The sequence below is a fragment of the Musa acuminata genome, chromosome BXJ3-11 (genome assembly GCF_036884655.1).
Source record: "Musa acuminata AAA Group cultivar baxijiao chromosome BXJ3-11, Cavendish_Baxijiao_AAA, whole genome shotgun sequence".
In the NCBI taxonomy this organism is placed as follows: Eukaryota; Viridiplantae; Streptophyta; class Magnoliopsida; order Zingiberales; family Musaceae; genus Musa; species Musa acuminata.
The window spans coordinates 4,011,494-4,024,362 of NC_088359.1; the positions used below are offsets into that span (position 1 = coordinate 4,011,494).

General features: G+C 37.2%; 1 protein-coding gene across 1 annotated transcript; it reads left to right on the forward strand.

Annotated features, from left to right (window-relative positions):
* The first annotated feature begins 6,142 nt into the window (after window positions 1-6,142).
* On the forward strand, window positions 6,143-12,433 carry LOC135653439 (homeobox protein knotted-1-like 1). Its single transcript, XM_065175415.1, has 5 exons — window positions 6,143-6,358; window positions 6,465-6,575; window positions 6,696-6,873; window positions 11,563-11,807; window positions 11,939-12,433. Exons 1-5 carry the CDS (start codon window positions 6,143-6,145, stop codon window positions 12,125-12,127), a joined length of 939 nt encoding a protein of 312 aa, XP_065031487.1. The 3' UTR covers window positions 12,128-12,433.
* The last annotated feature ends 436 nt before the right edge of the window (window positions 12,434-12,869 follow it).

Genomic DNA, 12,869 nt, shown 5'->3' on the forward strand with positions numbered 1-12,869 from the left:
AATTAAAAACAATAGGAGTTGTAAAGCACTAAGACAGAAGCAGCCTACCTGAGGAAAACCCAGTCAACATGAGCACTGAGAGAAGGGTCCCTTTTAGAGATTCCTAATATCAGACATGAGATGTGGGTGAAACTGTGTTGATGATTGATTTGTAGAGTTCATCTCATTTAATAGTGTGTGTGTATATATATGTCATTGAATGAAGTGCAGTGTGCATTATTAGGACAAATCAACAATATAATCTGATGAAAGGATATGATAGTGGATGGGAGGGAGGATAAGAAAGATGGGTGATGAATGAATTTTATTTTAGTATTCATTTACTCATTTATAAGAATAAAAAGATACTATTTTTTGACATGAAGGAATTAAAATTTATGAATTATATAAGTGAAATAAGCAATTTTTAGAATAAATGTATCATGTAGATAAGAGAGAAATCACTGATATAATTTGATGAAATGATTGTTTCGTTCTGTAAAGTTACTCTAATTATTGAATTATTAAGTTGATAGCTCATTGTAAAACACCATGAAATAAATACTGATTCAAGGAAGAGAAAGATATGAAATGAATGTTCCCAATAATCGATTAAGTTTTATGCCTAAAAGATCGATCACATGTACTATTTGTAGAGAGAAAAATCGTATAAGATTTTTATTAAATAAAAAGCTTTATGATAATATTTTTAAAGTTTAATATAAAAAAAGACCATAGGGAGTATATATATATATAACGCTGTCTTTTCATAATAATGGATGGATTTATTAGACATATAGATAGGACTGATTATATATTTAAAAATAAATTTTATATTATATATCATATGATTTTAAATGGGAAAGTTTTGTACGACTATCATATTATCTTTAGTGGATGATTAACACAAGCATCATTATTTATGGTCACTTGTGGTTGAGACAATATTCTTGGATTAATATCTTTTATTATGATTTAAAGTGAGATAAGTAATTTATTGTTTCTTTAATATTAAAGGTTATTGTTAGCATTGGAAGGTGGCATAAATGTGAGCACAACCAACCATTTAAAGCTGTAATTAGATTATATAAATTGGTCAAGATTGATGATCCAATAATAAATGTTTTGAATGGCAAAAGAAGATTTTGATCGAAAAAATAATTAATTATATATTGTCACATATAAAGAGTTAATCATGTTTCTTCTCATCCGTGGATTATGTTGACGGAAATACGTATTGATTCTGTCTCATATTAATTTATTATCGTGTATGTACGATATTTTTATTAATAGAAACGTGAGACGAAATGAGATTAAATATTTTATTTTTATAATTTTTTTAAAAAATATAAATATTAATATATTAAAGATAATTAATTAATATAATTCACCCTTTGCATTGTGACAGTATTTTATATCCTATTACTTTTGAGACCGCCAACAATGAGGAGACAGACTCTCTAAATGAAGTGAGTAGAATTCAGTAACCTGCATTAAATTCAAGTGAAGGAGGGGTGAATCCAAAAGCTTCTGAAAGAACAGTAAGCTCTGTGATGGACAAGCAGTGGTAGGGTGAGAATAAATGCGGGAGGATAAGAACAAAAAGAAGGGGGAGGGAGAAAAGATGGGGCTCGTGTGGTCGCCATCGTCCGTCGCTGACGGGGACCCGAGCGGCGTCCGCCATCGCCACCACCTCCTCTCACCCGAGCGTCCGCCTCCTCGGTTGCCTCTGTGGTCGTAGGTTCTCATGGTCCCTGACCGCATGCGTCGAAACGTTGACCGCCGTGAACAGTGTGGCGACGAGTGCTGGGGATCCGTTCCTCTTAGGCTCGCTCTCAGGCTGCGTCCTCGCTCGATCAAAGGAGTACACGCAGAGACGAGACCTGAGAGAGAGAGAGAGAGAGACGGGGGGAGATTTGGGGTGCAAGTCCGGTTCCATCCATGTACGTGGTATGACGTACAAATTTGGAGGTGTTGGGCTTTGATAATCGTGCTGTGGGTGTGCTTCTTTTAGTTCGATAGAGAACTTCAAAAGATAAAAGAGAGTGTAAAGCATGAACACTATCTCCATTTCCTTTTTATTTCAGCCCAAAAAAATATATAATGATGAAAGTAAGTAAAAAAAGGGTTTGATATTAAAAAATAATTTAAAGATTCAACGATCGTGTATTAATTAAAATATAATTATGGTAAGATTTACTTTTTGAGATCAAATGTTTAATTTCACTAAAATGAGACTTGGAATTAGGTTGGGAAGAAAATGCTAGTTTGATGTATAAACATAAAGTTAGTGATTATATTATTATTATATATATAAATTAATATTAAATAATGATATATCAAATTTACGATATATATATCTTTTATGTCATTCAAAAAAGTTTTTATTTGATCTATACGTATATCGTCATTAGATCCGAAAGTTGCAACGATATCAATCTACAAGAATAATTAGACTCGTCTTCTTTTCCCTACGTATCATTTACATAATTAATTACTATAAGTGATAAATTATGAAGTAAGAGAGAGATTGAGAATAGATTTGTAATCTCATCCGTAAGATGTGTTTTTTCTTTATAAACATAAGCAAAGACTATATAATAATAATAATTAGAGAGTTCTTACCATCAAGATAATCCTATATGAAATCTTATTATAATTAGATTTTTTTACTGATCGATAATGATAATCAAAATTCAATCAAATATATAATATATTTTATCCAATTAAATATGATTACGAGTAGTTCATTTGAATAATAGTTCTCCTGTTACCTAAAAAAAAATCTATTATTATTATCTTTTTGGAGTGAAATGAGGGAATTTTCAAAGGCCAATACAAACTTTAAACACCTTCTTCCGTACCCATGCTTTAATTCATTATGATCCCAAAATATTTCCTTAACCTTTTGCTTAAGCAAAACATGAGAGATCAGTGTGCGACTTTACAGCTCTCCCAGATATGTTCGACAGCTTTAGAGACCCCAAGTCTCATTTTTAAGTAGCTCATCAACTTTGCAACATCACTTTCAGCAACAATGTTCAGCTTCCTTTCTCTTAATACTTTTCTCCGGACATCATTTATAGCAAAGACTATTTTATATTGGAAAGAACAGCATTTATAGCAAAGACTATTTTATATTGGAAAGAATAGAAGATAAAATGAGTTATTGAAGAAAATTAATCGAATAAACTTTATTGAAGAAGTTTTATTGAATAAGCTTTGAAGCTTGAATACATTAACATTTCATTTTCCTATTTATACAGATTAAGAGGAAGAATTTCCTCGTATAGTTGAGGAAATCTTATTTGCTATCACTTTAAAAGAATTTTTTTTTTTTACCTTCACAAAATACGATATTGTAAAAAATAAATACACAAAATAAAATTCCAGTCTCGATTTTTTACAATGAAGTTATCATTTTTATCTTAGTCAGCCACAATGGGAAGTATGCCATAAAATAGACCCATTTTGGGTGCAAAAACCACAGGCAAACAAATGAACTAAACAAATGAACTATATTTAATAGCACGGGAATGTTTTCCCTTAGGCAACAGCTCGGATAGGAGTAACATGAGTTTCTGTAGCAAGCACCAGCTTTGTCTCACAAGTGATCATTAGTGTCGCTGGAATGAGTACGAGCAAAGAAAAATTAGATTCGATCGGTATTATTTCATATGAATTGTGTTTACCTTATTGATTTAATTTCTTTTAAACGATATAAATGATTATTTTTGGATTGTAATCGTTGAAGGTCTGTGGCTGGCGTTCTGATCCATCGGATCGGATCAGTGTATGTGTTGGCTTTTAGAAAAGTATTGTGACTTAGTAATTCTTGGACGAAAATTAAATGAATGCATCTATCTTACGTTAAAAGGTGGCTAATTATAGATTATACATTATATTTAGACCCTATTAGTTGAATAAAAGTTAGGGATGACTAAGACGAATACCATACATCAGTTGGAGTTGCCACCGAAGAGTAGGCAGTGAGTTGGGTGATTTATGGATTTGATGACGTTTCAATTTTCCTTAATAGATTTACAACATCTTGGTTGTTGTTGAGGTTATTATCGACATGTGATCTTACACGTACGTAATTTGACGAAAGTGAAGAGAAAAAGATAATTTTAATATATCTTCTATTTTTCGTAATTTTATCGGTAAAATATAATTTTAACATATATCGCAAACGGAAAGGATATTGAAATTATCTTTTTATTCATAATTTTTGTTTCGATCCAACGTATATGATATCACGTGTTGTGTTTTTTTGTCAATACAACAAATGATGTTATTTGTTTTATGTTTAAAATTATAAGAATTAGAATATAAATTTTTTAAAGTATAAATATCATAATACTAATAAGGTTCGAGTATAAAAAGTAATATCTAATTAGCTCTTTAAAAAAGGTATAATGAAATAAAAAAGGAAGAGATATAGATATGATATTTCTATTCATCACCATTTTATAGTTTATAAAATTATAAACCATATACATAAATATTAATGCATCAGCATGATTTTATTGCGATAACATTAATCAAACTCCAAAAACTTTTGAGACTCGAATTTGATTATTAGTGGCCTAACATAATCATCCTTCTTTACAGGTGCTCAGAGAGAGAGAGAGAGAGAGAGAGAGATGACCCCAATAACGAGGGAAACACCGGCGAGTCTCCGGTAGAGCTATCGGCTACGAAGAGTGCAGAGTTCGTATGGCTATCGAGTAGCCAAAGAAATAATTATAACTGCGCTTTCTCTTTCGGCGAGAGAGAGAGAGAGAGAGAGAGAGAGAGAGAGAGGGATGGTCCCAATACTGAGGGAAACACCGGCGAGTCTCAGGTGGAGCTATCGGCTACGAAGAGTGCAGAGTTCGTAAAACCTATCGAGCAGCCAAAGAAATCATTATAATTGGGCTTTCTCTTTCCTTCTGCTGGCAAGGATTTTACCTCGAATGGATCACAAGAAGTACTGCGGTGGGAAAAAGCGAACTCCGCTTCCAGGTGAGCCTGAGATTAGAATAAGTCCAGGGAGGTAAACCAGGCTTCCCCCTAAAAAACCGCGTCCTCGCTCGAGTTCTGCTGCACCCGCCGCACAAATTATGACGAGAGGCAAGGCTTGGACTCTTGCTTTCCACCCCTGCTGATTTGTTCCTCGGCCAACAGTGTTTACTGTTCTCTCTCTCTCTCTCTCTGTGTCTGTCTGTCTCTTTCTCGCTCATACGCACGATTATAAGTATGTAGAAGTTGGATCGTGTGTTATTATTATTCGTAGTTGCAAAGGGAGAAATCATCGGTAGTTTTCTGAACAGAAGGAATTTGTATGAATGCTGGGAGGAAGAGGGCATGTATCCATGCGTTAGAAGGCTGGGAAAACCGATCGGACGGGGCAGCAGCAGGTCGACGCGCTGTTGATGGCGCGCGAGGGCAGGGAAGGGGAGAAGGAGAAAGGTTGGTACAAGAGGCTCACATGACGACCAACGCAGTTCCCCATGGGGGGGGCACCGGAGCCGTCCGATCAGGCCGACGCCAGCTGCCCACCGGACGCGTGGCCGGACGTGACGTCTCCGTCAATGATGATGGGACGGCTGTAAATACGGGCGGTCGCTCCCGTTCCCCATCTCCTCGGCCTCTTCCTCTCGCCCACTGTTCCTACCACTGTTGGGTTGCATCAAGGACCGTGATTCCACGTGCGCACCCTCCCCCTTCTCTCTCTCTCTCTCTCTCTCTCTCTCTCTCTCTCGTGTTTTCTACCAATTGTTTTGGTTAGAAAGACCATTGATTTTTATTTATTTGAAGCCAAAGGAGACAGGAAAAGGTGGGAGATGACTTGCTCTTCTGTGCTGCTGCTGTTCCTGCTTTGTTCTTCCTGCTCCCCAGCGGCGGTAGTAGTGGCATATGGAAGCTGCGCTTCGCCGTCGCCAGAAGTGGAGGGCTCGCTCATTATCTCATCTCCTCTCTTCCCAGCTTTAGCAACCTTCTGCTATATTTAGCACCTCTGGGCTTCCTGATTCTTCCTGACTCCTCCATCTCCGGCTTTATCCTTATCTTTCCTTTTGGTAAGTCTGTGCGCCATCTGTTCCTCCGTGCACTTACCTTGTTCTTCTTGTCCTAATCGTGCTGATTCGTCTACTATTAGAAGCAACATCTCAGAGGTGGGATGGAAGATCTGTTCAGCATACATCCGGGAATACTGGGGGGAGGGGAGACGCCGGCAGTAGGGTTGGCGTCCAGCTGCCAGGGGACAAGCGAGGCGTCGGAGGTGACAGGAAGCAGCGGCGGCGGTGGGTCGGATCTGACGGATCTGATCAAAGCTCAGATCGCGAACCACCCTCGCTACCCCTCTCTTCTATCCGCCTACATCGAGTGTCAGAAGGTATTAGTACTCGTATGCACATATATAACAGTAGCGTAAAGATTGGGAAGAATCTAAGAGCTGTCGATGGATTATCACATGTGATGTGTCGGTCCTTCACGCGAAGGTGGGGGCGCCGCCGGAGGTGGCGACGCTTTTGGAAGAGATCGGGAGGGAGAGGTACTCCAGCATGGGCGGTGGCGAGATCGGAGCTGATCCGGAGCTGGATGAGTTCATGGTAACATGGAGGACTCCAACAAGCTGCTACATCATTTCAACTACTGCTCTCTCTCTCTCTCTCTCTCTCTCTCTCTCTGTCTCTCTCTCTCTCCACGGGTGATTTAGGCTTTGGTTGCAGGAATCATACTGTCATGTATTGGTCCGGTACAAGGAGGAGCTCCTGAAGCCCTTCGACGAGGCTGCTTCGTTCCTTAACGATATCGAGATGCAGCTCACCAAACTATGCAAAGGATCCTCTTCTGCTGCTGCTGCCGCTGCCGCTGTCGCCGCTGCGGCCACCGGCAATTCTCCTTCCGGTAAATGCTAATCATTATTTAAGCCTTGGTGTGAAGATGAAGGGGTCGGTGCGTTGAATTAGAGAGAGAGAGAGAGAGAGAGAGAGAGAGAGAGAGAGAGAGCAGGTGGAGTGGTAGGGTTGGGGTAGTGAGCAGTCAAATCGTGTCCATGCAACTGGGGCGCAGCTGTGTCAGAATAGGCAATGGCGTAGGGATCGGTCCAACGTTGTAGGTCTTCTTTCTCCCTGCCTTGGCTTCTTTATCTTCCAGAGTCGTGAACGAGTTGTCCGATCAATCTCCTATTGCGAAAAGAAGAATTGAGATCATGGTACGGCTTTGGATTCCCTTCTCTCCAAGCCAAGAAAAAAGATGAGAGAGTTCATCTTAAGATAGTTGACCAAAGATTTTACAGCTTCCATGGCTGCTCTAATGCTTCTTTTTTATCTCTTTATCATTCTTCATTAGCTGAATATATCAATGTGTAACAGTGTTCATCAAAGATACTGCTTACTATCACTGTTGTAGGACTCATTTCATTTTGCTCAATGTGTCTGCAGCATTCTTTTCTGTATTTTATGTTGTCACTGGGTGTGCCAAAAGCTTGATGCTTGCCCATCCAAGAACAGTTGACCTCGTTAGAGTTGTTCAACATGGCATGTTATTGAATCTTCTGTGGAATCACTTACTAGGGTTTTTCTTAGTTACATTTTGTGGTTGCCTAATCTGTAATAAGAGTTGGATCTCTTGATTTGATCTTATTATTATCTGTACCGGCATGCGATGTAAACCACCTGTTTTTATTAGACTAAGTGGCATCTTTGATGTTTGCCGAAGGGATAAACAATAAATTAAAGTCTCTCGAAGGTTGACGATATTAAGAACAATCATGAAGAATTTACTGGGAGGTCTTGCGGATTACGATACTGTAGTTGGACGTAAGTTTTAGAACAACATTGGTCGGATTATCATGATGATTACCGGTCGTAATGCATCTTTATCAGACAAACTAGATGTTGATTTCCATCTAAAGTCTTGTTTTCATAAATTCAGTGTGCGAAAACTACAGCAAATCACTATTTGTTGAAAATTTTTTACTGCATTTTTCTTGAGAAGAGTGGCCGCAATCTTATGGTCTTCATGTAAAGATTCTTAAGAATTTCCTAATATGTTGGGTAGATATCACATTATCTATCACTTATCATATGCTATAGAAAGTAAGTTGGGAACTATTTATTTTGTTTTGTTCTGTGAAAGTTATGAGTGATTACATCTCTCTCCGCAGTCACAAGAAACAAAATAAGAAAACCCTTTTCCCCTTGCAAGTGTATTGGCAATCTTACCGTTCAAGCCTACAAATCATTAGTTGGGATCTTTAATAGCAAAAGGTCGTCCATATTTGATAGTCAAACAAACTTGTTATTATTCTATGTTGATCTAACCAGAAAAAGTGGAAATTTGGAGTGCATATTTTTTGTAGTACAAGTGTTTAATTTAGTATGTCTGCATCCACTTTAAACTGAATGACTCTGTAATGATGTGCAGGCAAATGTTAGATTCGACGAGTTTTCACGTAAATGATGTGGAACTGTTTTCCTAATACTTGTACTTGCTTTTACCTCAACATAATGACATCTAATTTTGCCCATGAAGTAATATTTTTTCTGTGCCGTTGCCTTGTGCCAGGCATCACCGATCCTTCTTATCGTTGGGAAAGTAACACCCTTGCCCACTTCTTCCCCATGCCTCTCGTGCATCAGAGTTCAATGGACTCGTAATCCCTCAAACTTGTCTAACATGATAAAGTACACAAGAATATAATTACTTATTTAATCACTACGATTTATAAGGTGTCTTTTGCTGTATTGTACAGAACTAGATGGAAACAAAGCTCTCTGTTGAAATGGAAATGACACTTGATCTACATCTATAATGCAGAAAATGAAGTCCAATTAAATCAAAATGCCTATGGAAAGAATATATGATTCAATGTGGATCCGGAGCCAAAAATACACTTGCAAGTTTGCTTAATTTGACAGAATTAGAATTTTTATTGAGACAACATCTGAAAGTCTCTTTTCACTATGGCATTTCTAAAATCCGATTTAACTGATGAATATATCTCTTTCATGCATGAGCACACTAACCTTTTTCTAATTTTGTGTGTCTCTTGATGTATGGATGTCTTTTTGTCTGTCAAGAATTCCCAGTTTTTCTGTTTAATCTTGAGATGAAAATAGCCATCTGTTCTTATGTTGCATACTTGTTTAATCTGTTCCTAGTTGACAGGTCCTGTATACCATCTTTCCTGGATCTCTTTTTCATGATATCTCTTGGTTTTTCCCCAAAAACAAAGAACAATGTGCTTATATGTTCTTGCAATCACGATTACCTTCTTCTTAAGCCATATTGAGTGTTGAGGCTTCCATATTTTCTTTTTAAGAACATATCCTAATTAGAATCCCAAATGCCTACATTTTGTGATAAAATTGTTTATTTATATCTACATGGTAAAACTTTAAAATACATTTGAAGATTCTAAAATTTGGTTTTCCTTTAATCTTTCATGTGTCTGTCTCAATAGTTTATAAGCTTTTCTCATTTCACCATGTGGAGGGGCAGAGGCCAGATTGCATGGTTAGGAAGTGCAATGACCTCTGAATCATATCATGCTGAACTTAGGAGACCTCTCAGATTTCAGGGTTATGCCTCTTTGTGGAATTGATGAGCCGACACATATTTTTAGTTATTTGACAAGCAATTATTTAAACTGTCCAAGCTAGTTTAAGCGAAATATCAATGCCACTTTGTAATTAACTGGATCATATAAATCAAAGAAACATTCATGTGATTTCCTAGAAAAGAGTCTTTTTTGTGATATGGTGTATGTCAAACTTTCCTGCACCTTTGATGTATTCCTTTGCTCAATTAGCATCTGTTATTCTTGTTTATTATTGTCAAGCATGCTGCTCTTGAGGTTCATGCTTTAGAATTATTTTCTATTATTGAGTTTTATTTCTTTTTCAGAATAATCCTACGGTCTATAGCTTCCCTCGTGGGAAGAAAAATAGATCCCATTGAGCAATTGTGTTTAGAGTGATGCTAATGTTGACATATCCACCATGTCCTAAGCTTGCATTGAGAGTACATCTTACCATGACTGATAAATTGTCCGTGACTTAATAGTTGTTGAGGATTATAATAATCGATTGCTCTTCTCTTTTGTTTGTACATAAGGCTGCAGAAAGTAATTATAAACAGTCACTTTTGTTGTGGTTTCATGAACCTTTTCCGTGTTTACTCAGTCTAATATCTAGTACTGGGTGAACTTTTCCATGATGGATACACATTTTATGGAGCATAGATGCATAATATGTATCAACCATTAAATCTACATCTTTAAAATTCATCATCTTATTTAACCCAAGCATTTATCATATTAACATAACGTACTTTTTCTTGCTGTTCTAAATTTATTAGTTATTTAAATATTTTGTTCTGCATTTTGTCAATCATGGTGATCTGATATGCTCTCACTTTGTACAAAAGGCTGCAGAAAGCAATTATAAACAGTCACTGGTTTCATGAACCTTTTCTGTGTTTACTCAGTCTAATATCTAGTATCGGGTGAACTTTTCCATGATGGATACACATTTTATGGAGCATAAATGCGTAATATGAATCAACCATTATATCTACATCTTTAAAATTCATCATCTTATTTAACCCAAGCATTTATCATATTAACATAACATACTTTTTCTTGCTGTTCTAAATTTATTAGTTATTTAAATATTTTGTTCTTTGTCAATCATGGTGATATGATATGCTCTCACTGCAATCTTAAAACAGTTTAAATTAGGGGAAATTATGATCTAATCATGGCTTTCGTTAAGGGTGCTCATGTCTTAGGACTGTTATAGCATGTTTTAATACTTAAGATTTTTGTGTTAGACATGCTTTCGTTAGTGTTTGTGGAATATTTAGCCTTACGAGTATTGGCTTACATTTTGGAATTGTTCAATGGATAAACAAGAAGGATCTTATCCTATTCGCCTATTAGTGATGTGATGGATATCAAACTGTCTAAAACTTTGACGCATGCATTTGTTTCATTGTTTCTTGCTAATTTTTGTCTGAATGTGCTGCTCTTGAGGATCAAACATCAGGTTCGTTTAGAAAATGTGGTCGAGTGAAATAGGAACTAGAATTGGAGATTGTTAGGAATTGGTTGTGTCCAAACAATTCCTCTAGCTTATGCGGACCACATATGATTTCTTTCTTGTGATGCGCACACCATGATATGGTTGAGTTCTTAATGGTTCTTGTGATAACTTTGGTTCTCTTTATTTTTTTCTTGTTGTTTGATGGCTAGTGCCAATTAGAAATTCTCTGGTGTGCATTCTTGGCTTAGAGCTATTGCATGAATTAATTAATGTCAGATCTTAACCGATTATTGGCTTTTCTATTTGAGCATTTTATTTCCTTAAGTCGTTTAATATATTAGAATTTTCTCACTGGTGATCATGCACTTACTGGTCATTTATTTATTCAACTGTGACCAGCATCTATATTGGACTTGTGTTGTATGTATGTGTCAAATACATGTATCTGACCAGTTGTGAGATGTGTCATTGTAGTTTGATATTTTGTTATGTGTTCACTATGGTCATATTTATAACATGATTTGACACTCATGGGTATATTTCTCAGAGGAAATGATTGGATCCTCTGAAGAACTATGTTGTGGAGATCTGGAAACATCCGAAGGCCAGGAATGCGGTTCACGCCTGGCCGACCAAGAATTGAAGGAGATGCTGCTGAAGAAGTATAGTGGCTATCTGAGCAATCTGCGCAAGGAATTCTTGAAGAAGAGGAAGAAGGGAAAGCTACCGAAGGATGCACGGTTGATGCTATTAGACTGGTGGAACACTCACTACAGATGGCCGTATCCAACTGTAATCTCTTACTGAGTTCTTCGTCCCATAAAGTTCATGTTCAGCTTCTTCGTTACTAGCTCGGGGTGACAGTCATTTTGTGGTAGATTATCATGTAATGAGGCTTAACTTATTGGGAATGGTATGTGCAGGAAGAGGAGAAGGCAAAGCTAGCAGAGAAGACAGGCCTTGACCAGAAGCAAATCAACAACTGGTTCATCAACCAAAGAAAAAGACACTGGAAGCCGTCCGATGACATGCGATACGCGCTGATGGAGGGGGTGAGTGGTGGATCCAGTGGGACCATGTTGTACTTTGACAGGGGTGCAATTGGTCCTTGAGCAATTGGATCCAGTTCACAAGCTTGTTTTGGGCCACTTGCAGCTGCTCATGATTCCTATGTGAAAGATGTTGCATAGAATTGCTAGCTATGCATTTATCATAGAGTGGATAATGGCTTAACTGGTAAAAGGCTATATCTGCCTTCTTTTTGGTTGTATTGTGATGTGTGTTCTGGTTATCCCTGCTAATTAATGTACTCATCTGTTTATTGGCCTCAAATAGTGTTGTTGAGGCCTGCTAAGTTTGGACTACTTGAATGTTCAAATCTAGAAATTATGAAGAGCTTGTAGACAGGGTTTCCTGTATCTCTGTATATATATCATGTGGCTATCAGGTGGACTTTAAACTCAGCAAAGAGTTGCATTGTTCATGTGGCATCAAACAACATTGTGGGGGACATTAAGACCTTCAAAGGAAGTTGAGTTTTGTGGAAATAAATCCAAATTCCTTTCTACTGCCTCTGTGAATATTATATTTTGATCTGATGATTAAATTCTCTAGACCTAGAAAAAAAAAAGACAGTTGTCATCAGATTAAGCATGGTGGGAACAGTTCACAAACTGATGCACTTCAGCCATGTTTCTGGAGAAAGGAAACAAGGAAAAGAAAGGCTTCAGCCAGCTGGCACCATGGATACCATGATTAATAATGTCAGACATTTACTTCATTCATCATGCAAACTGATTGCCTGTTCAAACAGATCAAGCATGGTGGGAACAGATCACAAACTGATGCACTTCA

What these genes read in the sequence shown, in the direction of transcription:
- LOC135653439 (XM_065175415.1), top strand. Translation starts at nt 6,143, where the DNA reads ATGGAAGATCTGTTCAGCATACATCCGGGAATACTGGGGGGAGGGGAG. An exon ending in CCTACATCGAGTGTCAGAAG is followed by an intron (nt 6,359 to 6,464) that starts GTATTAGTACTC and finishes CTTCACGCGAAG; the next exon opens with GTGGGGGCGCCGCCGGAGGT. An exon ending in CACCGGCAATTCTCCTTCCG is followed by an intron (nt 6,874 to 11,562) that starts GTAAATGCTAAT and finishes TATATTTCTCAG; the next exon opens with AGGAAATGATTGGATCCTCT.